This window comes from Pleuronectes platessa, chromosome 3 (genome assembly GCF_947347685.1).
Source record: "Pleuronectes platessa chromosome 3, fPlePla1.1, whole genome shotgun sequence".
Classification (NCBI taxonomy): Eukaryota; Metazoa; Chordata; class Actinopteri; order Pleuronectiformes; family Pleuronectidae; genus Pleuronectes; species Pleuronectes platessa.
In genome coordinates, this window is record NC_070628.1 from 15,899,766 (window position 1) to 15,926,002 (window position 26,237).

At 42.1% G+C, this 26,237-nt stretch overlaps 4 protein-coding genes and 1 long non-coding RNA gene across 7 annotated transcripts; 2 read left to right on the forward strand and 3 right to left on the reverse strand.

Moving 5' to 3' along the window:
* The first annotated feature begins 696 nt into the window (after positions 1 to 696).
* On the forward strand, positions 697 to 7,338 carry LOC128436554 (uncharacterized). Its single transcript, XR_008338085.1, has 3 exons — positions 697 to 3,839; positions 4,226 to 4,254; positions 4,696 to 7,338. It is a non-coding gene; the product is annotated as an uncharacterized LOC128436554 (long non-coding RNA).
* LOC128436551 (uncharacterized) lies at positions 3,984 to 11,319 on the reverse strand. Of its 2 annotated transcripts, XM_053418304.1 has the most exons (8): positions 11,161 to 11,319; positions 9,484 to 9,818; positions 9,203 to 9,313; positions 8,982 to 9,104; positions 7,523 to 7,859; positions 7,344 to 7,400; positions 6,389 to 7,221; positions 3,984 to 6,202 (listed from the first exon to the last, which is right to left on the reverse strand). In XM_053418304.1, exons 2-8 carry the CDS (start codon positions 9,814 to 9,816, stop codon positions 4,622 to 4,624), a joined length of 3,375 nt encoding a protein of 1,124 aa, XP_053274279.1. In that variant the 5' UTR covers positions 9,817 to 9,818; positions 11,161 to 11,319; the 3' UTR covers positions 3,984 to 4,621. The 2 variants fall into 2 exon arrangements, with proteins under 2 accessions (XP_053274279.1, XP_053274280.1); XM_053418305.1 differs by lacking the exon at positions 7,344 to 7,400.
* Positions 11,320 to 11,528: 209 nt separating this feature from the next.
* LOC128436553 (HMG box-containing protein 4) lies at positions 11,529 to 16,955 on the reverse strand. Of its 2 annotated transcripts, XM_053418309.1 has the most exons (6): positions 16,719 to 16,955; positions 14,767 to 14,806; positions 14,371 to 14,477; positions 13,809 to 14,153; positions 13,220 to 13,342; positions 11,529 to 13,119 (listed from the first exon to the last, which is right to left on the reverse strand). In XM_053418309.1, the coding sequence occupies exons 2-6, from the start codon at positions 14,780 to 14,782 to the stop codon at positions 13,075 to 13,077; spliced, it is 636 nt and encodes a 211-aa protein (XP_053274284.1). In that variant the 5' UTR covers positions 14,783 to 14,806; positions 16,719 to 16,955; the 3' UTR covers positions 11,529 to 13,074. The 2 variants fall into 2 exon arrangements, with proteins under 2 accessions (XP_053274284.1, XP_053274282.1); XM_053418307.1 differs by having other exon boundaries at positions 11,529 to 13,342.
* Positions 16,956 to 18,875: 1,920 nt separating this feature from the next.
* LOC128436552 (heme oxygenase) lies at positions 18,876 to 21,459 on the forward strand. Its single transcript, XM_053418306.1, has 6 exons — positions 18,876 to 19,017; positions 19,174 to 19,224; positions 19,636 to 19,747; positions 19,839 to 20,054; positions 20,672 to 20,944; positions 21,073 to 21,459. The coding sequence occupies exons 2-6, from the start codon at positions 19,181 to 19,183 to the stop codon at positions 21,259 to 21,261; spliced, it is 834 nt and encodes a 277-aa protein (XP_053274281.1). The 5' UTR covers positions 18,876 to 19,017; positions 19,174 to 19,180; the 3' UTR covers positions 21,262 to 21,459.
* A 584-nt stretch (positions 21,460 to 22,043) lies between these two features.
* rnf11a (ring finger protein 11a) lies at positions 22,044 to 25,759 on the reverse strand. The gene is made up of 3 exons (XM_053418231.1): positions 25,353 to 25,759; positions 24,485 to 24,657; positions 22,044 to 23,842 (listed from the first exon to the last, which is right to left on the reverse strand). Exons 1-3 carry the CDS (start codon positions 25,449 to 25,451, stop codon positions 23,671 to 23,673), a joined length of 444 nt encoding a protein of 147 aa, XP_053274206.1. The 5' UTR covers positions 25,452 to 25,759; the 3' UTR covers positions 22,044 to 23,670.
* Positions 25,760 to 26,237: the final 478 nt, after the last annotated feature.

Consider the following 26,237-nt stretch of genomic DNA (forward strand, 5'->3'; position numbering starts at 1 on the left):
TTTCTCAACAGCATCCAAATGTTCTGCTGCTTTCAGTTCATTGCACATACGTGTGGATCCTCAAATGTTTAGTTTAGCACAATGACCATCAGATGCAGTTAGAAAAGTGCAATGCTAGTAAATTAGAACTATGAGAGATAGATATTGGTCTGTATGTCTTTTTAATAATATTGAACGTTCATAATTCACAATAAAATGCAGTCATGTGTTTATAACTCAACACAAATGTCACCACATATTACATGGGCTAAACAGCAAAAGCCGAGCATGTCATATTTTGGATGAGAGAGGATGAGAGAGTTCAGAGCTCTGCCGAGGCCCAACAATCTCCTTCTCAAACCACATTTTAATTCACTACCTCTGGATTTTTATTTGGATCCGCCACACAATGCACAGCCTCATGAATGTCAGTCCCCTAGACATGCAATAAAATGTTAAAGAAAGTGAAAAGAAATTCTGGATCTGCAAAATGTAACAGGTTCTTTTCTGACCCATCCTTCCAACAGGTTTTCCTGACAATCTGTGCAGTTGTTTTTGCTTAATCCTGCTAACTAACCACGAACACAGTTGAAAATATAACCTCCTTGGAAAGTCACCTAGAATGGCGCTCCGTAGACATCATAACTCCACCAACGCACAAAAGACCCTTTTTTTTTAATTTAATCAAACTGCACCAAATGGCCAACACTCAGATATTAGTCCTCTTAATATGCCTGAATCAAGATGTCTACCAAAAACATAACCAAATCTGCTCCAAATGTTAGTTGGTTCTTCACTGGCCCATATCCCACCCTTCCAACAACTTTCAAGAAATTTGGTTCAGTAGATTTTGTATTATCCTGGAAAAGGGCAGATAAACAGCATTCAAAGCAAAACCTCCTTGGCATAAACAAAACCAGTTAGAAAACTACTAAATGATTCTAAACCCTTGCACCAGGTGAAACTATTTACTGAAAAAAGGGGGAAAAAAACGTTTGTATTAATTTGTCATTGCATTTGAAGAAGCTTCTGCACATGTATTGTACATGTTTGTACCTTCTGTGCATGCGCGTGTGTGCAAGCGGTGAAGTGGATGCGGTGGTGAAGAATTCACAAAAAGACTGATGCAACAGCAACATTAGTGGCTGGTTTTGTGTGAGGAAGGTCAGGGTGGATGTGGGATGCGGTTAGAGACGGGGCTCCACGCGTGGGGGGGGATTGTATAAGTGAAAGTTTGGGGTGTACACTGCAGCTGTGCGTTGGTGCTGCTGTCTTTTAGCCTGCGTGCACCGACCGTCAAGTGGCCAGGAAACGCCTACAGTTAGAGCTGTCTCATTGACGGCCAACGAGTTTCCTGGAGGAGGGGCGGTGGAGGTGAGGGCTGTATGTGTGTGTGTTTGATGGATTTTTTGCACATGTGGGTTGGCAACCGCTGCACGGGGGAAGAGAGTGGGGGAAAACAGGCACCAGGATGCTCTGGGAACCCCTGTACACCCTGTTTCGGGACCACACAACAGGAAGAGCTGCTTTCACAACTCCTGCTCTGGCTGTTTGTGTCTGCTCTGCTGTGCCAGGCTGCTCTGTCCCCTCCCTGCTTCGCTCCGAAACCACAGAGACCATTAAAAACAGAGGCAGGGTTACATGAAATACAAATAACAACTGGCACGTGCTAAGGTTTTTGGTCGCTTTCAGTAGCAACACAAATAACAAACTCACAATAGTCACCCTGGAGTCACAGTGTGATGTGTTGAGGGGTAAACCAATAACTGTTGACTATTTGCAGCGGCAGCACCACAGTTTGTCTCATAGAGCAGGAAAAGCACAGGTGTGCCTTTAAAAATGGCTGCATTCCATTTAGGTGAGCCGGCTCGGTGTTGGCACCGTGCGACTCACTGTCATCACAAACTGAGACACCTGATGGACCTTAAAACAATGTGGCATCTGAAGTTCCCCAAAGTTGATAGAGAATCACAGAAAGGTTAAACTAATTCAGCGTATTTTTTAAAACCCTTGAAAAGTAAAACAGTTAAATGATTGTCTAGTGTACTTGTCAGTCACTAACTGACCTGTCTGCGCAGCCTGCCCATGGTCTCAAGGTGAAGGATCAGAGACTTCACAAGTTAGCAAACGAGTCACGGCAAAGACGTTTACTGGCAGTCATCTGTCGCAAATGTCTTTCGGGGGAGTAGCTATGAAGAGAGGGTCGATGGGACGTTTCTGTTTCATATGTTCAAAGTGTAGCTTGTTCTTGCTAGTTTTTCTAGGATTACCCACCCTAGCTTTAATGTTCTAGCTCATTCTCAATGCTCTCATAGCTTCATTTTAGGCTTTCAGCTGCTCGGCTGCAAACAGCAGACGGAAAAACTTCAAGATTTCTCTCAGGAGCTGGTAGGGACCAAACATGGAACTACAATAGTCATCTGTTCAGAAACATGAAAGGTTTATTTGCTCCATAGCTGCTGGATGTAAAAATTGTTTGCACAAATTCATCAACTTAGATGATGATATGTCTCATTCGACAGTTGTGCAGTGTGTATTTATTCAGAACAAACAGCCAGTGTACCGGCTCTGCAGGAATCAGCTCAGGCTGGCAACACATGCACCTACGCCCATCATGTGATTTGATCTGAGTCTGTGTTTGTGCTACAGGTCAGACTCAGATAGATCTGAAAACCTAACAGGAACACCTTTAAAATATTTGTTTCCTTTCTCCTCATGCTTCAATAATCCGAGACATGTAGTCGAGAGTGAAACCTAGTAAACGGCAGGAATGCAGACTTGTCATAGTAGGAAAAGCACAAGTGTTCACCAACAACAATGGCTCTGTTCTATTCAAGTGCTGCACAGTGAGAAAGACAGTGAGTCATGAACAACTCCAGGGCCCTGAAACTGAATCACTCATTGTATAATTTAGATCTGTGTTGTTACTACTGGGAACATGACAACATGTCGTCTGTGAAAAGAACATGCTAAACCTCTCATATTTTCTCTGATCTAATCAAATCTTCCAACTCTCCATATCCACCTTTACCTTCACAAGGGAGGATATGTGTCTGTTTGTCTGAAGGTTAGTAGGTTTATGCAGAAACTACTGGATGGATTAACACACAACTTGGTGGGAGGTTCTGCTGTGGGTCAGGGAGGAAGGATCCATTACATTTTAGGTTTAGATCTGGATAATTTTCCTTGATTTCCCAGAAAAGAAATATGGATCTTGAGGAAAAAAATAACCAAACATGTGTAAGGGACAGTTATTATTGAGTAAATGACATCTGTAGCTGAGCCACACAAAAATCTGGGGCTTTGGAATTATAAAAATACAATTTTTCACATTTATTCATTACAATTAATAAACTCATAAATTAGAATTGTAACTATCCATTTAGGGTAAGCATCTTAGGAACCTCCTTTTAACACATGTTATCTCTTCAGATCTAGACACCGAAATCTACAAAACATCACGTTTTTCTGCTTCAGGCCTTTGGAGGAAATTGCCTGTTTTTTTAAACTGCACTTTTTAACAGTCAGACTGCAGTGACGCATTAGAGAGGCCAAAATGAAACTTTAACCTTAACAGCAGTTGAGCGTGCTGGGGTGATATATCCTCTCTGTCCCGATAGAGGAGGTCAAACGGGGTGAAGCAGGTCAGGCTGGGACTCAGAGATAATGACCTCGCCTCCGCCCCTTTTCCCCTCCAACACTCTGCCCCACTCAACATCACACCCACGTGTACAAATATGCAACAAGCTCAATTTCAGCCATGACGTACAGAAACGTGCACGTGAGGAGTGGTACTGATGGTCTTAGTGCAGCTTTGGCTTGTGGAAAGTAAGGACAGCGCTTTGTAATAAACAGGTTTGGTAAGCTGCCAGGTTTTTCAAATGTTAAGTCAATTTAGTATCAATAGTAGAAATATTTAAATACACAATATTAATAATTCATGTTTTTAAAACCTTACATTTGTCAATTTGCAAAAACATCATTCAAAAGAGACAAAAAAGCAATAATTTAACAATGCATTTTTCTTTAATTGAGTACAGGAGAATAAAGTATAAGGGGAAAGTGCTCAGTGAATGACGTACTGTACAGTGTAGAGCGTGTAATATAACATTTTGACAGACACAGAAATCAAGTTTAAATTCACCTTGACTTTACTGCTTACATTGAGTGATGGGTAAGAATTTGGCAAACTAATAGTGTAAAGTATAATAATTATTTTTACAATAATTGCATTTTTTTCTTACAGAAGCTGACTGCAGACTGTATATAAAACAGGTACCTACATACTTGTACAATGTGCCCTAACAACTGTGAGTTATTGTGGCCAAATGTAGACATTCTTTCATATATTTGTTGCTTGGATGACAAATATCCATCTATCAATTACTGTAGGTAATACTAAACATTTCTTAAAAGACACAAACACCAAATTTCTTAAACTAGAGGAACAAAAGGGAAGTTGAAAACAATATCAATTCAATTGATAATCAAATATCTTTTATTTTAAAATAAACCCTTTATCTTGAATTTCTGTGAATAAATAAGAAGTTGATTTTGAGTTAAATTGAGACGGTACTAAATTAAAACAAATCAATGTCTTAATTAATGTTAAGCACTTTACAAACACACTCCCTTCAGTCGTTCAGTCAGTTTTCAGAACCTTCTCTCCTTGTTTTGCCAGTGAGTCCACGCTGTCGGTCACTTTTCTCTCCACAGATTTTACGGCTTCGTTTGTCTTTTCTAACGTGGTTTTCTTGCTGAACTTCCGTCTGCCCACTTCAGTAACCGCTGATCCAGCAGCTGCACCGAGAGCTCCGCCGAGGAGACCCCACAGAAACAAGCCCAGCAGGAGACCCAGCATTGCGCCCGCATAAACAACCTTGGGCACCTGTTTAACAGTGGTCCAGGCTTTCTCCCACATTGGGCTCTCAGCCACCATTTTGGCCCCTGCCTTAGCCCCTGAGCCCATCTTCTTCCACGCCGGACTCTGCGCCACTTTCTTTGCACCAGCACCGATTCCAGCTCCGACTCGTAAAGAGCTGTCAGCTATCAGTTTAGCTCCGCTCTTGGCCCCAGATCCTACTTTTCCCCACACAGGACTCTTTGCCAAATTCTTGGCCCCAGATCCGATCCCGGACCCTACAACCATGGATCTGTCCGCCACTAGTTTGGCCCCGGAACCAACTTTCCCCCACATGGGACTTGCTGCTGCTGCTTTTGCTCCAGATCCCACCCACGCAGAACTATCCACTACCACTTTGGGAACTCTATCTCCTACTAGTTTGGATGCATGTTGGGCGCTAGCTCCCACCTTTCCCCAAACTGAACTATCAGCCATCATCTTCTGAACGTTTTGTGCTCTGCTGCCAACCGTCCCCCACACTGGGCTACTTTTCACCTTCTTAGCTCCCTCACCAACCCACATGGAGCTGTCTGACAACAGCTGGGGTAACATTTTTGCACTAGACTCCATTTTTTCCATAATGGAACGAAGGAGTGAAGGGGACAAGCCTGAAAGCGTAATAGGAGGAAGGCTCTCGATGTCCATGGTGCTTACACTCATCTCTGCCTCATGCCGTGTTTTCTCTATCTCATCTTCTCTCACTTCCTCTTCTGCCTCGGCCACAGACTGCATGTAGGGATAGATCAACCGCCTCTCAGAGTTAAGCTGTGCAACCTCGCTTGATTTTTCCGGCTCCAGCTTTTTGCCTCTTTTCTCTCTAGCTAACTCTACCTGTCTCTGTCTCACTCGGTTCTCAGCCTCCTGAAAAGCGGGACAAGAGTAACACTGTCCTCCGGCCTCCCTCACCGTCTGCTCCACCTTCTCTAGCAGCTCCGCCACGTTCCCCTTCTCCACCTGACCCCCTCCGCTCTCTAGAACATGAAACCTGTCACAGCATTTCTCCACAAGGTTTAAAAAATCCCCTCGCTGACTGGCAATATATTCCTCTATGCTGTTGTTTCCTGCCTTCCCGCTCTCCCTCAGTCGATCTGTGTAAGTGAAAAGGACCAGAGTGTGTTTCTGGATCGCGTCCGGGCCGAAAACAACTTCGAGGGCCTTGAGGGCCTGGAGCTCGGTCTTTGCGGGCTGGTCCAAGGGGACGCACAGGAGGAAGGCGTGGGGGCCGGGACTGGACAAAGCAACACAGGAGGAGATCTGAGCTCGCACCTCATCAGGAGTTCGCTCTGAAGTGAACCAGTCTGGGGTATCCACCACTGCCACCTGCAGGTGATAGAGAGGAGACACATACAGCAATATAAGAACACAGGCAGATCATGGGAGACTTCGACTGTTCTATGACAAAATGATTGTGTCACATTAAAGTAATTTGGGATTTTGGCACTTGGTGGGATAAGAGAAAGGAAATTGAAAATGAGGGTGAGCCAAACAGCAATAACAATCACTAACCCTTCGTCCTTCAACCAGCGCCTTCTTTTTCTCACACTGCTGAGTGACAGACGTGAGGCTGTCCGGGTCCGACTTGAACTCTTCTCCCCTGAGGATGCTGTTGCCGGCTGCACTCTTCCCTGATCCGGAGCGCCCGAGAAGCACCAGACGCAGCTCCGGAGAGGATGAGGAGGATGAGGGGTACGAGGTGGAAGAGGCTGAGGCAAAAGTTGATGAGGAGGTTGAATAAGATGAGGGCAATGTGGAAGAGGTGGAGGATGAGGGGACTGTGGAGGATGAGGAAGATGAAGGGACTGAAGAGGATGATGTGCGAGAGGCAGAAGCTAAAGTTGATGGGGAGGTTGAATAAGATGAGGGGAATGTGGAAGAAGTGGAGGATGATGGGACTGTGGAGGATGAGGAAGATGAGGGGAATGAAGAGGATGATGTGCGAGAGGCAGAAGCAAAAGTGGATGAGGAGGTTGAATAAGATGAGGGGAATGTGGAAGAAGTGGAGGATGAGGGGACTGTGGAGGATGAGGAAGATGAGGGGACTGAAGAGGATGATTTGTGGGAGGTGGAGGCCAAAGTTGAAGATGAGGTTGAATAAGATGAGGGGAATGTGGAGGATGAGGCGAAGGAAGAGGATGAGGAGGATGAGGGGAATGAATAGGATGACGTGGGAGAGGTGGAGGCAAAAGTAGATGAGGAGGGGGAGGAGGATGAGGGGAATGTGGAAGAGGAGGCAGCAAAGGTTGGCGAGGAAGGGGAGGAGGAGAAGACGGGTGAATAGGGAGAGGAAGTTGGAGGCGCCTCGGGGAATCTCTCTTCAAAGCTGTTGATTCTGTGATGAACTGAAAAAAAAATCCAGAATTTAGTAAAGAATTAAAAAAAGTAAATTATAATGAGACATGGATCAATATATACGTGAACTGTTAAATGATATTATAAAAGCCAACGAAGTCCTGTGACTTACACGTTGTAATCATTTTCGGAGATGCAACCTCAGACATTTGAGAGAGTACAGCTCCATCTACAAAAGCAAAACAATAAATAGTCCTAAGTCCTCCACGATTTCTGCTCATATTTTCCTTAATATAAGATATTGTGATATAAAACAAAAGTGGATGCATACTGGGCTCTATGGGTGTTTACCTGGGTTCAGTCTGAAGCTGGGGGTCCTCTTCACCTGCCTGTCATCCTGCATCTGTGAATATGATGAATACGACTCTTGCTCTGGCGCTGGAGTTGAATGAAGCCCATTGGACGTTTGACTTCCATCTGCTCTTCTCTCCGTCTCGTTCCTGTCTTCTCTCCTCCATGTCTCCAAGGTGGTACCGCCCTCCTCTCCTCTACTTTCTATTCTCTCTTCCTTTTTAGCTCTGTAACTCTCCATAAGTTCCTGTCGTCTCTCGTTCACTCGTCTCTCCAGATCTCGCTCCTGCACCATTTTCCTGTGGTACACCCCCTTTGCCTGCACCATATTCTCCACCTGTTATAACAAACATTAACTCACATTTACACACAAATAATTGTGTCACATTTTATAATAACTTTCATTGCACAATGAATTTCCAGGTCAGTGAAAGTTAGCGTTCATGATTAATCATTAATCACCAAACCGGTCCTGACCACGGCTGGGTGTGATTGAGTGGAGAACAGGGCGTAGCTGGGACCTACAGCGTGCTCAGACAGAATAATTCAAACTACATTGTCACTCAGTTGAATTCTTTCTTCCACCAAGGCCAAACATTTCCCTTTGGAAACCACGTTTCATCCAGATTTTTATTTTGATCTGCACACACTCAAAAATATTAGTTCACTAAAAATACCTTATTCTTTTGTCAAAAATGTCCTAGGAGGTTCAGTGTGTAGGATTTAGTGACATCTAGTGGTGAAGTTGCATATTGCAGCTGAATACCCCTTGCCTTACCCTCCCCATCCAAACAGGAATGAGAACCAGTGGTAGTCTTCAGTGGTCATAAAAACTCTAACGGTGTCTAGTTTTTCGAATTTGGAATGCTGTAAAATACATGGTGGCCTCCGTGGAGAGGACCCGCTCCCGATGTAGTTATAAAGTGTGTAAATATAAAGTATTTAAATATAAAGGGCTCATTCTAGGGTAAAGTAAACGACAATTTATCAAATTTAAGTGATTATTTTATATTCAATTTCTTTCAATGGATCCCTTTCACCTAAATCTATTACACTGGACCTTTTACTTCTCGCAATGTTAGAGAAAGTGTAAGAGAACTCTTGGATCAGCACCAAAATGTAATGGGTTCTTCCCTGAACCACATCCTTCCATCAAGGTTGGTGGAAATACATCCAGAAGTTTTTTGTGATCTTGCTTTAACTGTCCTTGGGTCTTTTTAAAGGCGCCAAATAAATGCAAGCTATTATTACAACAAAGCAACCAACTCACAGGGGTGAAAATATAGCCTCTTTGGCGGAGGTAACAAAAAGCTCAGTTTTCAATTAAATTTAAGTGGTTGACAAAGTCTGAATAAAATCCCCTGGATAGCATTCCAAGTACACACAAAATAAGATAAAATTAAATAATGATTTAATTCTGAATTGCATCGACATTTCTTTGTTCATCGCTCTGTCTCACCTTCTCCAGCAGCTCATGGACCTGCTCCCTGTCCTGTCGCTGACGATTATTGATGACATGGAAGCGCCCCCCGCAGCGCTCAATTATCTGCCGCAGGCCTGGATTCTCTTTCTGCAGGTATTCCTGTGGAAAACAATTTGCACTGTGTGAATTTACAGTACCAAATCTAATTAAACTCAAATAAAGATGAGTTGAAAGGGGACAGGTGTACATGTCTATACCTCCACTGTTCTTCCCATCAAATAGTCCCCACACGTCAGCAGGACAAGGGTGTGATCCAGTGACTCCTCCCCAAACAGCTGCTCCATCTCTGCAGGTACTCGACCCTCCATCTGGGAAGACCAGAGAAAAACATATTGCTAAATCCACTGAAATAAAACGATTACATTTCATACTGGCTTAATTTTGTTCATTGTAGTTTGACTGAATCTGACGTTTGAAACGATTTGTCCAAACAGTTATTTTCCAAAAAGCTCAAGCACAACTGAATCAGTAAACCAACCTCTGTGAACTGGCCCACGGGCACCAGCAGCAAAATGGCATGTGGACCCGGTGCTGCCAGTGTCAGCACTTGCTCGGTCTCCTTCCTGACGCTGTCCTCCATCTTGCCGCCGTTCCAGTACCATCTCGGCGCCTCCACCAGGGTCATGCTCCTGCCCTCGGTGATGCCCTGTCGCAGCTGGCAGCTCCTGGAGGCAGAGGGAGAGACGGGCGACAGTTGGCCCAGGATGGTGTCGGCTGAGGACGTCTTTCCACATCCAAGGTTCCCCAGAAGAATGAGCCTCAGCTCCGGGGCTGAGGACCCAGAGTAGCTACTTCTGAGGTGATTACTCATGGCTGGAAAGAAGGAAAAGATGAGACGTTGATAATGATGCATTCTCATACATCTCAGGTAAAACTGAGGAAGCTCATGAAACGACTTTTCATTGTTTTCAGACACAACCTGCCTGGGGGATATAAGGCTGGCATTTTAAGTTCCTTCTTAAAATGCCCCAAAAGATGATTTTATCTAAGTAGTTTGATTAATTTATTTCAATTACTTGATCTATACTGGTAGAAGTACCTCAGAAAGTATTTTAACATCTGGATTTTATTTAATTTGTTTGCTCATTTGAACAATTTGTATCTATAGAGGAACTTATAGCAGTCCCTAAAACTGTACTTCTATTCTGTCTATTTGGCCAGAGCCCTGTAGGTGCAAGATACCTATTGTTTTTTTAATGGTGACTATGATGATGGGGATTATTATTATTATGATAATTATTATTATGCTGCAAGAACCTATTTGTGAGGGCCTTAGGATGCTGGAAAACTCACTTAATGTGGCTTCAGGCAATGTGAAAGTCACAAAGTTTATGTTGCAAAGCCAATGGGCTCCATAGCGCCCCCTGTAACACGGCCACTTTTAGTTTCAGGTGCTCAGAAGTTGATGATGATGGGGACATCTTTAAGATTTAAAGACTTTTTTTTTGTTGTTCATTGGTCAGGAAGTCCCCCAGTCACTTTTCATTTTCAATTTGTTGTCTTGCACTAGTGAAGCACTTGGTTACCATGTTTTGAAAGGTGCTATACAAATAAAGCGTTTTATTATTATAAACTAATCGGTTATTTATAGAAAGGATGTGTGATCTTTAAATACACATGAACTTTGTGAAGACTGATGCCTGTTTGAACTCCGATTGTTTTTCCTTCTCTGATCTCTTTGTCCCACAGTCAAAGATCTGTCCTCTTCTTGCATTCCTTCCTCATATTTCTACTTTTTCACGTCCTCCTCTCACCTGTTGTGTCTGAGTGAACCAGATCTAAACGGTGATCTTTCATTTTACTGGTACCTTTTTCTTAGGTTGCTCACTGCATCCCAGCCACACCCTGTCCGCCCTGTTCGACTACATTCTACCAGGACTTTAATAATCCCAGTTTACATGCAGGCATGAACAAACCACATCCACGTACATGCGCACACAGAAATAAGACCCATTGCAAGTTCACGATGAAACAAGACAGTGACTTATTTAACAAAGACTGTATTTGACACAGATATAAGAATCTTACTTAACTAAACTCTAAACTAATAGTGAAAGTAAACTGTATTAGTATTCTAGTTGTTTAAATGACACTGACAACTCCCTCACTGGTATCTATACATTCATTATTAAAACCATAGGAAACATATACTCACTCAGATGTGTGATGTCCCTGTTGCTGCGTTCATGTATCGTCTTCTCTCACTGCTCCGTCTCTTCAGCTGTCACTGAGTCACGTCGCTCGACCTCAGTACATGTCGACTGCCCAAAAAGCTGCCAGTGCAGGTGAGGTTCGCGATCTCAGGAACACCACCAGACGCACAGCCACTCCCAATTCTCAACTCATGCACACATGTCTTTTTTTTTCTGTCGTGCACAACAAGTTTCTTTTGTTTACTGGCTGCTAAGCATTCCAGGATGGGGCGCAGGAGGTGTATCCCAAGGCGGATGTAAATCTTTCTTGGTTTTGATCTGCCACACCCGTGAAGTGTCACGGCTCATGCAAATCTGTCGAGATGAGCCGTCCCTCCTGGTCTACAGTCGCCAAAGGGAATAACTGGTCAAATACGCCTGTAAATATTATGATGTTGCTTGACGTTGTCATTGGAGAAGTAGTAACTCAACCTGTAAAATAAAGTTATATACTAAGATAAAATACTTTATTTCATAAAGTGAGAGTATTTAGTAGCATAAAGTGAAAATAATAACCCTGATTTTATTATTATATATTGTTGTATATTGTCTATTTTGTTTTGCTTTATTTTATTCCACTTCCTCTCTGATGCTGAAGATGACAATAATAATTATAATGTACAAGTACACGCATCTTAAAATTGTTCTTTAAACCAGTACCTGAGTAAAATGATTGATTGACTTTCCAACAGTATCTGTTGCAGTCATCACCTCAGAGCCGGTCGGAGGGCAGGTCCCAGAACCACGGGACAGGTTTACAGTGTAAATAGAACAAGTTTCTCCCTGCTTGTGCTGTGAGTCAGTGTTTGATGGGAACCTATGAAATACTTCTGAGTATGAAACCATCAGAGCCTCAAACTGGATCCTTCAGACTCTGGTTGGATTGATTGATTATCCAACTTTTCTTTAAATCACAGGTAATAAGGAAATTATTGATGATTCATAAGTGAGTAGAATGTCAATCAAACCTCGGCCAAGGCCCAACAGTCCCCTTAGGAAACCACTTTTTAAATCACCAGATCAAAATGCCCAATTTCGCAATGTTAAAGGAAGCGGAAAAGAAAAATCATGGACACGCCCCCTGATACAGATCTGCAACACATGAAATGGGTTCTTGTTTAACCCAAACTTCATACCCCACTAAGTTTCATAGTATCTGCCAAGTTTTTTGACATTAATCAAATTAATAATTTACAGTAAGAAGCACAGGTTAGACACTCACATGGAAATTACCTGCATCTCTTGGCTTTTATTACAGCTGAGGTGTTTGGTCAGTTTGAGCTTGTGTGAGTTTTTGCTTCCATATAGAAAATGATTAACTCTCTGGTATACATGATTATTTAAATGTACAAAGGGATAAATAAACATTTCACCATTTTAACATTTACTATCGTACAATAACACATTTAGATGAGAGCTGAATTCATTAAGTTGCTTCTGTACCTCGACTATTTCTTGTTAATGTGCAATCAAATGAACATTTTCATCGGTCAGGACTCTGAGAAGATATAGCAGCATTCCATACCTGTGCTATTGCAAACTAATTACATTGTGGAAATTGTATCATAAATAAATAAGTATAAACCTAAGACACCAAAAGTTTGCGATGCTGGATTTTCACTATGAACCAAGCTATAGAAGCAGGAAGTCTGTGTCAATTTTCAAATGAAGAACAGTAAATAAGTGTACAAATGTCTTTTAATTAAACAACCAATACATAAACGTAAACTAATGTGTACAATTAACACAAATATAAAGTCCAAACCAAAAATATTTTATAATGAAATAGTTTTGATTCTCACTTTTTCTATGTAAACTAAACTGAAGTGTCTTTCAACATATCAGAGCACATGTGCCCTTGTGGTCTCCGTCATCACTCACAGCCCAGGCATCATATAGGCAATGTTTTCCAGGGTGGAGGCCTTAAAAAGAGACATGATGTTTCCTCCTTATATCATCAAATACTGACAGAACAGTAGTGTCATGTGTGGACAGTGTGTGGTGTCCGTGTGCGTCTCTCACCAGTGTGTGTTGTGTGCAGCTCCTGAGCTCTGGTATCTGTGCGGTGAGGCAGATTATTGGGGCCAGGGCACAAAGCAGAGAGTCGAGGAGCAGAGACAAGCTGCTGGACACGTTCAACATTTTCTACAGGGACACATAAAGACGACAAAGGTTCCTTCAGTCAGTGAATGTGCTGCATGTTCTCCAGGAGCCAAATGATAAGTGCAACCGCTTGTAAAATCCTGCAAATGTTACAAATTTACATTTGTATTTAGAAAACACATATTAACACAGAATATGTGTTTAAAAGTTTAGGAGTCAAATCTCTTACAAAATTAAAATTGTCTTTCAACGACGATGCCAGAGACTGCTTTAATACAATATAAAATATGCATATACATCCATATAGCTATACATAGACATGTAAACAAGATACTTGTTTCAGGCCTATCTCACTCCAACGGTATGAGCTTAGTTCCAGGAATACTTTCATCATGATTTAACAGATTCATTATGGTTTTCCCATTATGAAGGTACAGTCCTTTAATGATGTATGACACTATAAAACAAAGCACCACTGAGCTGTATTCAAAGAAAATGTATGACCTACATCTGTTTCCTGAAGATGGTGTCCAATCAGGGACAAGGACTCCCCCAGGAGGTGAAGATGAGCAGCAGCACTGACAGGATCTCCATCAGAGCAGCTGGGAATCGTGGATGTGGATCTGAGAGAGTCCCAGCCTGAAGCAGTGGGAGTGCACATGGAGCAAATAGGACTGCAGGTGCCAGTCATGGGGCCAGCTGGATCTTCTGCAGAGTTAACTGCAGCAGCCACTGAACTAAGAGGAGGTGTGAATGGACAGGGCCTCTGGGCTGGTGGGGTGAAAGGGGGGTTGGTGGTACGGTGCTGGTCACGTAGATGAACGGTGTACTCGAGCAGGGAGCTTGGACGTGCCTGAGAGAGGCACCAGAAGAAAAATGGTGAGTGGAAGTGAAAATAGAAAGCAAATTTGGACTTTGGAACAATGCTGCCCCCTGCTGTGCAACATGAATGCAACACGTTGTCAGACAGGTTCTGTTTATTCTGAGCAATCAAGATAAAGTTTGGATTAAGTTTTGACGAACAGTTTCCGTCCAAAGCTGGTCAGGCCTCCTCTTATACATTCTCTCACCTCTCTTCCTCCTCCTCCTCTCTCACTCCATCTGTCACGGGGCTCACAGACTGGAAAGGCAGACAGGACGTCCGCTCCATAAGGATCAGGCTCAGTTCCACTAACACCTGAAGAGGAGATTGTGGTGAGAAAACAGAAATGCGTCCTAAACCAATATCTTATTTTTTAAAGATATAATTCCTATGCAACAGATCACTTATATAATTAAATATATTGTGATAAAACGATTTCTCTGCAAAGGGCTATGTATTCACACGATTTCCCCATTACACACTCAATCTTATCTAATGAAATTTTCCCTCTCTGCAGACTGGAGTCACATGATGGCTCCGAGCTGTTTTAATAAAAGTTACGACATAACCACACGGACCTTTACTCTTCACACGTCCTTCTTACCAGATTGTTGTGTCATCGTGCTGACTGAGCCTTTCGGTTCCTGAAAGAGTTGAACAATAACCCATCATATTTAAGGTTAATGCAGGAAAGTAAATACACTCATATTTACCTATCAGCAATAGTACTATGACAAAGTTAGTCTTTTTTTTATTATTTAATAAATACAGAGGGATTAACGTAACCCTACACTCTCCTTTTCATGCATCAGTTAACTGAAGATATTCACAACCCTATATCAGCAGAGATAGCACAACATGTTCTAAACTGTGCAGTAATGAGCACACAGCCATATACCTACAAACGGCTGCAACAAAGCAGCACAGTTCAGAGTTCACATGTCTGCAGGCAGGCCTGCAAAGGTCTGTTGTCGTAGCAGCAGAACATGACACTACAATACTGTTGACAGTGCAGCAGTCAGGTTTAGAGCTTGAATGTGCATCACGAGTTGTCTCGTCACAGCTCAGTGTTCAGAATCCAGCTGCAGCTGAAGGAGAAATTCACCTTGATGTCATGCTCCTCAACATCTGACTTTGGTTCCTCCATCAAAACCGATTTGTGCAGCTTTTTATTTCCTTCTTAACTGCTCAGGCCTGCCTCACCATCCATCTACACAGTCAGCAATGAGAGGCAGAGTGGGACAGCCGCATCACTGAGTGCAACGTGGCTGGAGAGAATGAGCTCCAGTTGAGATTAAGTAGAGCTGCAATGATCACTTGATTAGTAAACTAACAGAAAATGACACGTCAACTATTCTGTTGATGAATGAACAACTTCATCACCATACACTTATTAACTTGGAAGTATTAACCCAGGAAGTGATGCTTCGCCTGCGTTTGTTTATCTGTTAGTTAGCGGGTTGACACAGACACTACTGGTCAGATGACCATGTGGAGGGATGAGGTGCCGGTCAGGGAGGAGCTCATTCAATGTTGCTGCAGATCAGGATCAGGGGGTCGATTCATTAATTGTTTTCTCACTTTCTTTAACATTGTGAGATGGAGCATTTATCAACATTTAACTCATGGATCTTGATTAAAGAAAATTTGACTAATATGAATAAGTGTGAGGAGTTTGTTGGAGATACAAAAACATCTAATGAATTTAAACGTGGTTTCATAAGGGGACTGTTGGGCCTTTAGCGAATATGAATTCTACTGAGTGCAAGCTTTGACCTCAATGTGAGGATTTAATGCTCTGTCATGAATGAGAGTCAATTTAAAAGCCTATTATTGAGTTTTTAGACTGTTGGACAAAACAAGGTGCAGAGAAATAGACAGCTGTAGGGGCAGTCGTGCCAGAGTGGATGAACATGCAAACCAGCCATATTTTTTTTTATTTAACAATGTCTTTGGGTGGGTTGATTTGTTGCTTTTTTGTTGGTCTTCTTTTTGTGAACTTGAGGCGATTTCAACCAGAGAAAATGTTTGGAAATTTACAGTTGAGAATATGCAGACTAAAACCAGCCTATGGACATTATCTATTTACAGTATTTATAACTGAATATTGCCCTGAGACAGCATCTGATTATCTAGAGTACAGGTTCTCCATTTTTAATCAGCACAGGAGACTTTATAAGATAAATAATATTCGTCATTCATGCATTTCCTTTTCAATAATTTGACATTACCTGTATTTAGTTATGTGAAAAAAGCACAACGCAAGAGAAATGTCTTGGAAAGATATTAGACATGTATTGAATATATCTTATCCTCATATCAACACTGAATATTAACATGTCATAATAGTTTTAATGGACGAATCTGGAAACAGAAAACATTGAAGAGCTTCAGGGGTAAAGTGATCAAAAATCCCACATTGTCCGCGGCTTTGAAGGCATCCTCAGTAGAACGGACCGGGACAGACTCGATCACGAGTTTCCATCGTGTTGCGTTTTTGACGTGTATTTCTCCACAAAGCGTCAGTGACACGTGTTTCTGAGGGTTTGTACACACCTGAGTCAAACTCACGCGCTGGCTGCTTCCTGTTGGTGATCAGATCGGGAACATTTAAAGTTTGATTCCGATCAAAGTTTACAGAAAACTTCTTAAAACAAATCTGTGACCGTGTGAAAGCGAACCACCGCACAGATTCGCAGATAGTGGCAGCTCCTCATCCGCCATGATGCTAGTTCACGTCAAATTGTTCATTTACGTCTCGCGTGAAAGAGAACCCCACACGTAGACTGACGATTTATTTATTTACTTGTTTTTCCTGGCACAGGCAGGTTTGTGGGTATATATGCTAATATTGTATATTATGTAAAGTATTCAGGAATAATAATAAAAACAGGCATGTGATAAAATTTGGCCAATCAGCGCAGTCTTCTGATGGTTCCCAGCATGAATTCGTCATGACGTCAGGATGGACCGAGTGTAAAAGTAAAATGAAAACGTCTAGATTCTATTCCATGATTCACTTTAAACGGACCTCGTGGACATATTCATGATCGATCGCAATATAAACTGGACAGATCGCCTGTAATGTCTCATCACACTGCGAAACAAGAACTGCTTTAAATAGATTTACAACTGAACTCTGCAATTTATAGGCTTCAATCAAGCTACTTCTACATTTATGATGTATGCTACCATTTCTAAATAGATTTTACATAGTCATGGTTTATATAGTTTCAAACAGCGGTGGAGAAAGTACTCAAACTTTCTGGTTTAGAAAAAAGAAATAGAACAAACTTTACTCAAGTAAAACATTGTACTTGAGTAAAAGTAAGTACTTGCTTTTAAATATTAAACTTATAATTCTTTTAAAGGACTTGCTCAGTGAAGCCTATTCCCTAATGCAGCAGTCAACTACATCGTTATCCGTGCTTATTGTATATTCTGTTAAATAAATAGTACGGACTGTCATATAAATATATTGATGAAGAAATGCTGCAGAAGATGCCACTGAAAACACTTGATTATCACAGGGACTGATATCACCAGCCTGCTCTAAATGGAGCAGTGGATCAGTTCCTCCTCTCCTTGTTGATTACTTCAAATAAAGCCCCATGGCCTAAATATATATATAGAAATATGAAAACAACAACGTGAACTTGTTATGAAATGTGTTGAAAAATGTAGCGGAGTAAAAGAACAGACGTTTGCTGATAGTTGTAGTGGAGTTAAAGTGAAAGCCTGAAAGTAAATCAACTTTAAGTACAGATACATGAAAATGTACTTGAGTAATAATGAAGTAAATGTACTTTGTTACATCCAAGCACTGGTTACAAACCTACAGAATCTGTTTTCTTCCTAATTTTAAAAGTTCTGTTATTGAGTTATTTGGACAAAATAACTGAAGGAACGCAGAACATTTGGTCTGATAACATGGATGGAGAGGCGGTGGACTAGTGGCAGAAAATTGGACAAGGGGCCGAAAATTACGGACATCAGACTGGAAGGTCTCTGGTTGACTCCGCAGAGTGACAAAACAACATATATCTGGATGGACAACACCTGAATCTGTTCAAAAGTCCAAGAGGACTCTCCCTACCCCACTGTCTAAATCTGAATCCCCTGAACAAAGCACCTCACTCCCCCAACATCTGCTCCCCGGGCGCCGTGCAAGGCTGCACACTGCTCTTTGTGTCCTGCTGTGTTCACCAGATGTGTCAAAAGCAGAGGACAAAGTTCTCCCATTTGCATGTAGTGTGTCTGTGCATGTGTGTAGCTCAACCCACAAACTCCCTGGACTTTTTTGGTCTGGTCAGTGATCTAGTAATGTGAATAAACATGTTCCTCATGGAGTCAAACTGCTTTTGTGTGCTCCTGGTTCAGATTGTTTGTGTTCCTCTGAGTCACTGTTTCAGCCCTCCCTCCCCCCTTTCTCAGGAACACACAGTCATGTTTACAGCTGGCTCCTCCTCTCCTGTGGTTGGACTTCCAAAGCTGCTCTGTCATGTTTAGCCCTCTTCCCTCCTCACAACTCAAACTTCCTGACTCATGCTTTGAGTCCTTTGTTGCTCCTCCTCCGCCACTTTTTTTGTCCCAAGCTCTGCTCAGATTTGCTGCATCATGTTAACTCTCAGTCCCTCCTACTGTTATGGCTGAACTTGCCAGATCATGTTTAGCCGTGGTTTGTGTCACTGGAGTTCCTGTTTTCATTCAGCTGCTGGAGGGAGGAGACAGAGCCGGGCTGCTATAAAACAGGGACAGGACTGTGTACCAGGCACACAGAGCAGAACATCCCGTGAGAGAACAGTGGATCACTGTGGACCTTAACTACCAAACCTACAGGACGTCAAACTTACTGGTGAGTAAACACAACATTTACTTAGCTGCTTTTGACTTAGTTTGAATCTTACACCCTTGTGTTGATGGTTCAACTCTCTTCAATCACTGCATTGTGTTGATGATCATTGCAGAAGATGGTTTTTGTTCTATACAAATATTTTTATTATTTTTTTAGGGCCACAATGGAAACAGAGAAGAAGACAGCAGCAGAACAGATGACGAGCAGGTAAAATGATCAAATGTTATAAAATAATAACATGTCACTGGAGGTTATTATCCATCTGAGACATCCTGAGTGTTCAAACTGGATTTACTTTGGATGATTTCATTAGAATTTATTGATCATAATTACAATGATCAACTCTCCTGCAACGTCCCAACCTAGGTCTCTAGAACAGAACGTGCAGACTCTGTACAGTTTATCAATTGTACACTGCCTATGCTACTTGTACAGGGATGTAATTCAAACATTCACATACTGTCCTTGCACCTCACTTAATCTTATCTATCTTTTGTCAATCTTGCCAAACACTAAAAAAACAGAATGAATCATCCGTGTGGTCACAATGAACCTATTGTTTATTTCAATTTCACATTGGAGCTCTCTGTATTGATTGTGATTCATCTCCTCTTGCAGTGACTTGTCTGAACAAATCAAAGAGGTGACCAGGGAGAGTCACGTCCGGGCAGAGAGCACAGAGATGATGCTGAGCTTCCAGAGAGGACAAGTCAGCCTGGCACAATATAAGGTAACACGCAGCGGTGCAGCTCGATTGCTATGGTCGCTTCCCTGTTTCACACTGACCTGACACCAGATCTCCTCCTCCGTCTCCTCTTCAGCTCCTTCTGTGCTCGCTGTACGAAATCTACCGGGCTCTGGAGGGAGAAATGGACAGGAACTGCAACCACCCTGGTGTCGCACCAATTTACTTCCCCACAGAACTGGCCAGGCTGGAGTCCATCGAGAAAGACCTGGAATTCTTCTACGGCCACGCCTGGAGAGAAAAGATTGTTGTACCTGCAGCCACCAAAAGATACTGCCACAGACTGCGACAGGTATGTTTCACTGTGTCATGTTACACACACTTCTTTAATTCATATTTAGATTAGAAACCCACTCAGTGGAGCACATAGCACCTTCGACAAGGCCCAACAGCCCCCTCAGCTACACATTGATGGTAGTTACAGGTTTCTGGTGCTATTTTTTACCACAGACCTAAAAAAAGATACACATTTAAAAAGTCCGCACCTCAATGAAACCACATTTAAACTCACTAGATTCAGATTTTTACTTGAATCTGCACCACTTTCCCCAAACGTGTAAATATCAGTCTCCTGAATGTGCCTGACTTTTTTCATCAGGATCCATTAATTATTCTCTGAGAAATCAAATAAAACCTACGGATAACGGCCTATTTCGCAATGTTAAATAAACTGGAAACAAATGCCTGGATCAGCCCCCTGATCTGGATCTGCACCAAAATTGAATGGATTATTTCTGTACCTGAACCACAATCCTCCACCAAATATCCTGATAATCCATCCAGTATAGTTTTTGCATTATCTTAACAACAACAAAAACACAGATGAAAACAGAACCTCCTTTGGGGGTTAGATACACCTCTTGCCTGCTGGTTGATAATATAAATAATACTTGAATGCCCTTTTTTCAGATTGGTCAAGAAAACCCTGAATTTCTACTGGCCCACGCTTACACCCGGTACCTCGGAGACCTGTCTGGCGGCCAGGTCCTGGGTCGGATTGCCCAGAAGTCAATGGGGCTGAAGAGCAACGAGGGTCTGTCGTTCTTCACCTTCCCCGGAGTCTCCAGCCCCAACCGGTTCAAGCAGCTCTACCGCAGCCGGATGAACAGCGTGGAGTTCACGGAGGAGCAGAGGAGCGGCGTGCTGGAGGAGGCCGTCAGGTCCTTCGAGTTAAACATTCAGGTGAGGGCAAAGGATGGTTAAGCAGAGTCAGAAAACCGAAAGCAGAAACGTCAGCTTTACAGGTGAACCTTTGTCCTTGCAGTTGAAGTAACAAGCAGCTGTCCAACCCTCTTTCTCTTTTTTTCCAGGTATTTGATGATTTACACAAGCTTCTGAGTGTCACTGGGAACCAGCAGCAGAACAATTCCACACCCTCCAAACCATTGACGACTGTCCAGATCCCTGGAGCCATCGCGAACATCTCCCCTCTGCTGAGGCTCGTGCTGGGACTCTTTGTGGTTCTAGCTACTGTCAGTGTGGGAGTGTACGCTTTTTAGAGACAATACACAATTATACCAACACTTTGCACTGATATGTTGCTCTTCGGACTTTTTGTCAAAATACTGTGGAATAATTTGTTTAATTTAAACAATGTACATAGTCTTTCTCTGCAACACTTACAACGTATGTGTTAAAAATGTATTACTTAAATACTGTATCTGTTATTTTTTAATAAAATATTTGTTGAGAGAAAATCCTGTGGTTGTCTGTGCTTCGTCAGACAGGTTTCATAGAGCTGATGTTCATCCTCCAGCTGGTTTGACATTTCTATTATTTTTGCATCCGATTGTGTGCTGGCTGCTCATCTGGCCCTTGGTCATCTATTGGTCCCTGTTCAACTGAATGGATTTCCCCAAAAACTTGGTGGAAGGATGTGGTACATGAAGAGAAGAGCCAATTAAATCTTGATCCAGTTGTTAGACATTACGAGATACAGGGTTATTTCAACATTTTCCAATGGAAGTAATTTATGGGTCTCGATGAGAAAAATCCGGCACATTTAGGAAACTGACGAATGTAAGTGTGAAATTTGATTGAATTTAAGGGGACCGTTGGACATTGGCAGTGGTATGACCTCTACTGAGAGCTATCCTAGTTATTATTTATGATTCATTTCTCAAGTACCCTTTCTTTCATTCATTTTTTGTGATAAATTAGACAATTGATAATAAAATCAAATGTAGATTCATATAGTCAATCCACTCGGTGACAAATTGAAGACAGAAAAACCTTTAGTACATAGGTGATAGTGGCAGAGTATAACTCCGAGGAGAACATGTCAGTATTAGGAAAAGCTTTATTACCCATGGAGTCAAATACAACATTATATCCAGGATTGATCTGTAAATACAGTTTTGTCCAGTTCTTACTGTACAGTAAAATGCTACAATAGGTGAGGAATGGTAAGTCACAGCCCTAATCGTGATAACCTGTGGAAGCTGGAGTCACTACACAGTGTTCCACATGTTGTGTGATTATGTGGGGTCACAATCAATGTATGCTGGCATCTGAATAAGGTAAAAGGAAAATATTATTTGGCCAAATAAAAAGAAACCATTCTCTCTTTCTCCTCAGGGACCCTTTCCTTTTTAATTCATATTTAAGAAACAGCACGTTGTCCTTGTGTAAAAGTTTGGTTTCCACTTCATCATGTTTTTCCTAAAACCTATGAGCTGGTAGCACACATTATAAATTTAAACACAAAAATGATTGTTAACGTCAGCCAGTCACAACTTGTGGCTTCCTCCTCGGCCTGTTTGACAGTGATGTTAAATCAGTGCAGTGCTGGTGTCTGTCTCCAGACTGAGGAATGAAAAACCAGTCATGTCAGAAATGATTGTACTTCAATGGAGTTAGCTTAGCTCCGCCTTCGAAGGCACAGCAGCCTGAGGAAATCAGACCTATCCTCTTATTGTCTCTTTGACTGTCTAAAACTTTAAAAAGCTGAAATACAGGTTCACATTCAGGATGCATCCCTGTCCTTCTCTCTCACCAGCTCGCTAGTTTGTGCTTTAGCTTACGCAGTTAGTATCAGAGAGAGGACACACATCTGATACTAATACTGCCCATATCTAGTCTTTGCAAATGTCACTTAGATATTGACAGTAAACTTTGAAAACATTTTTTATAACAGAACCAAGTGCACAAACCCGAGGCAAAGCACAAAGGACAGGGTCCACATTGTGGAATAAAACAACAAAACAGATTCACACATCTATAACAGCAGCATCAAAGTCAAAGCTACAGTTATACTGAGAGAACAAACCCAAAAGAGAAACAATCTTCAGAAGTGTTCAAAGGCTGAAATGCTGATGCTCATGGATGATTTATCTTAACATATCTTTGTTCAGAGAAACTTTTTGTGTGTTTTTTTCTGATTACATTCCAGTAGAGAGGCGTGTGTGTTCAGTTACATTCAAGGCCATGGGTTCATTTGAAAAACACATTTACTCCCAGTCATCTTCTCATTCATATTCTGGTGTGAGACACACGTTCTGCATTCTCTCCTTTGATATAACATATTGCACTTCATGTCTTGAAAGGGGGAAGTCAATGACATTGGTGATGTATAGTTAATTAAAATAAGAATCCACTCATTAAAAATGCATTGACGGTCATACAAAAGTGAAATTACTTTGCATTAATGTTTTGCTACTGGTGAAGCGTTTCATCGTGTTCATCTAGCTTGATTTGGCACTTTGGCCGACTTTTAAAAGGCAAAGAGTCAGACCTCTGCAACGATCTGCAGGGAACAGTTTTCCACATCTGGCTGCATCCTACCACGCCCCTTCACACATCTGCATAATGCCGCATCGCCTTGGCAACCTGTCTGAACAGCTACAGCACAGTTTTGGCTAATAATAGGTGCAGTTACTTTTAGGCAGGAGCAGCCACAAGGGGGCCGCTCAGTTGGTTTCATAGGAGGACAGCAGGGCTGCGTCTACCGGCTCCATGCAGGAGGGGCAGGTGAAGGAGCGCATCATCCAGGGATCGATGCAGTCCACGTGGTAGATGTGAAGGCAGGGCAAGAACCGGATGGGATCGCCATACTCAAAATCCAACATGCAGATCACGCACCTGCACGAGAGAGAAACTTGTTATCATTCCTTTTCATCTCAAAACATTAAGACAACACGTACGATTAGTAACGTTAGACACAAATCAAGTGTTGGTACATATCCATGTGTTGAGGTCAGTGTTTGATATGTTTTTGTTCGGAAAAAAAGAGAAATACAAAACAACAACTGTTTCTATTATTTATTTACATCAAATTGTGTAAATTGTGTGAAATTGTGTGAAACCCTTAATTGGGTTCGAAGAACATTTTTGAAATAAGATTAGGCTGTAATTAAGGATGACATCGGCCTGGGATCAGGGTTTGACACCAAAAAAAGGAAGCCTGTTCGGTTCGGTTTGAGCTTGGTTGGTTTTCTTTCATGCTCGGTCGTGTTTGTTTCAATTTGATTTCATAGAGTTTCAAATTGAATTACACACACACCAACATTTTCGCCTGATGAGCTTATAGTGTTCAAATGGCTGGGGCAACCACAACCTATTAATCTAAGCAGTTAAGGTTTCACTGAAGATGTCATTTAAAAAAGGTTCTAAAATGAATCTGATCCTTTATTTTCCATCAAAATGACATGGAAATGAACTGAAGGAAACACAAAGACAAAGAGCCAAAACCAAATGCTGTGAAGAGTTTTGTTTAAAACTCACTCTTTAACCTTCTTGTCAGAGGGGTCGGAGCCCAGGTGGAAGACGCCCCTGGGCAGGTGCTGGATGAGGCCGATGCGCTGGGCGATGCGGATCTGCTCCTCCTCGGTCAGCTGGCTGGCCAGGCGACTCTCGCCCGGGTTGGGATGGTACACTGGCCCCGTTTGGGTGCGCTCCTGAAAATGAAGAAACAGAGAACACTTGCATCAAACATGAAACAAGCTCTTGTTAAAGGAGGTTACAAGGATTCAGGGTCTCCAAATCATGGACTGAGACCATATGAAGAGACCGATGAATGTGAGATAAATTGCTCCTTAAATCAGACACCAGATCTGTGCTGCTGATAATTAATAATGATAATAAACTGATCGTGTGACTTTGGTCAGTTTTCAAGTGTTAATGTGAAAACACCTCAATCCATCACAGGACACTGACCAGTCCACGTGTGGTGATGGATGACACCATGTTGTTAGTCTGTGATTTGTTTTTTTGACATCTTAAAAGGTAAATGTGATGTCTGCATTATACAAAGAGTTAGATGAAGATTATACAAAGAGTTAGATGAAGGCACTGGCTGTGCAGCAGGGTGACAATACCTCCAACAGCTAACATGACTTATTAACCACTTTGTCTTGACCCATCACAACGTTAAATTCACTTCCTGTAGTTTTCCAGATCCTGAGCTTCAGCAGTCTAGAGTCAGTGATCACCCTCATCAGTGATGGTCGCTCTGGATAAAAGCGTCAGCTAAATGAAATGTTATCTAATGTTATGATGATTACACTTTATAGAGATTGGTGTCAAGAGATAATGAAGTGACGCGCTCTTGGAACCCCCGGGGTGTGTTGGACCTGCGCCCCGGGCTGCTCACCTCGTAGGGCGGCGGAGGCTCCCCGGGCAGACTGCCTCCCTCCGACTCGTTCAGCAGCGACAGGTCGTCCGCTCCCTGGCCAAACAGACAGTTCCCCATTGAACTGAGAGCACCATGAAAAGCAGCCCGACGCTTCACCTCCTGTGTCAGCGGCTGCTAAGCTAACTGGCTGTCGTGTGTCAGCGTTAGCTTAGCTTAGCAGTTAGCTGGATGTTTGTTGTCATCGGGGGAAGACGCGACTGGCCGAGGCGGAGTCTGTGTGTGTTCGAACAAAGTGCATGAACCTACACAACCACCTGGCATGCGTGTGTTGACGTTTTCTGTTTGTTGAAGAAAACCAAACAAAAACACAACAAAATACAGACCGGAACTCACGTCATCTGGGAGCTCGTTCACGCGGACATTCAAAATAAAGGCAACTTGTTTTCTCTACTAGTCTTATTCCTAGTTTGCTTATAAAACAATGTATTGAAAAAAAATATATATTAAACTCAGACAACAAACAGATTCATATCATTTGAATGATGTAAAATGCGTGATAATTGTTGTCTACGTACCTATCAACCACTTTTAATAAAGTATTGTGACATCACATTGTGTGTAAATTCATGAATTTATCATCTGACACATTTGGGCTACATTTTTTTGTTGTTGTGTTACACATGAACGTTTATTGGATCTGAAAACATCTGTTTTTTCTCTCTTGTTAAAGATAATAAATCATCATGTCTTAATACAATTTCTATACATACCACTACAGTGAAAGGTGTATATAATATACATACTCAACTTATATATATTTATATTCTTGTCTGAGTAAATTCTGTTATTTCAGCAGCAGGCAGTTCAGAATAAGGTAGTGTGTGTATCAATAAAGTTTGATCT

What these genes read in the sequence shown, in the direction of transcription:
- LOC128436551 (XM_053418304.1), bottom strand. Translation starts at nt 9,816, where the DNA reads ATGAGTAATCACCTCAGAAGTAGCTACTCTGGGTCCTCAGCCCCGGAG. An exon ending in TGATGGGAAGAACAGTGGAG is followed by an intron (nt 9,105 to 9,202) that starts GTATAGACATGT and finishes TGTTTTCCACAG; the next exon opens with GAATACCTGCAGAAAGAGAA. An exon ending in CGCTGGTTGAAGGACGAAGG is followed by an intron (nt 6,203 to 6,388) that starts GTTAGTGATTGT and finishes TATCACCTGCAG; the next exon opens with GTGGCAGTGGTGGATACCCC.
- LOC128436553 (XM_053418307.1), bottom strand. An exon ending in GAGGAGGAGGAGGAAGAGAG is followed by an intron (nt 14,154 to 14,370) that starts GTGAGAGAATGT and finishes TGCCTCTCTCAG; the next exon opens with GCACGTCCAAGCTCCCTGCT. An exon ending in ACCATCTTCAGGAAACAGAT is followed by an intron (nt 13,343 to 13,808) that starts GTAGGTCATACA and finishes GTGTCCCTGTAG; the next exon opens with AAAATGTTGAACGTGTCCAG.
- LOC128436552 (XM_053418306.1), top strand. Translation starts at nt 19,181, where the DNA reads ATGGAAACAGAGAAGAAGACAGCAGCAGAACAGATGACGAGCAG. An exon ending in GCAGAACAGATGACGAGCAG is followed by an intron (nt 19,225 to 19,635) that starts GTAAAATGATCA and finishes CTCCTCTTGCAG; the next exon opens with TGACTTGTCTGAACAAATCA. An exon ending in TCAGCCTGGCACAATATAAG is followed by an intron (nt 19,748 to 19,838) that starts GTAACACGCAGC and finishes TCTCCTCTTCAG; the next exon opens with CTCCTTCTGTGCTCGCTGTA.
- rnf11a (XM_053418231.1), bottom strand. Translation starts at nt 25,451, where the DNA reads ATGGGGAACTGTCTGTTTGGCCAGGGAGCGGACGACCTGTCGCTGCTG. An exon ending in AGCCTCCGCCGCCCTACGAG is followed by an intron (nt 24,658 to 25,352) that starts GTGAGCAGCCCG and finishes CTTCATTTTCAG; the next exon opens with GAGCGCACCCAAACGGGGCC. An exon ending in TCTGACAAGAAGGTTAAAGA is followed by an intron (nt 23,843 to 24,484) that starts GTGAGTTTTAAA and finishes TCTCTCGTGCAG; the next exon opens with GTGCGTGATCTGCATGTTGG.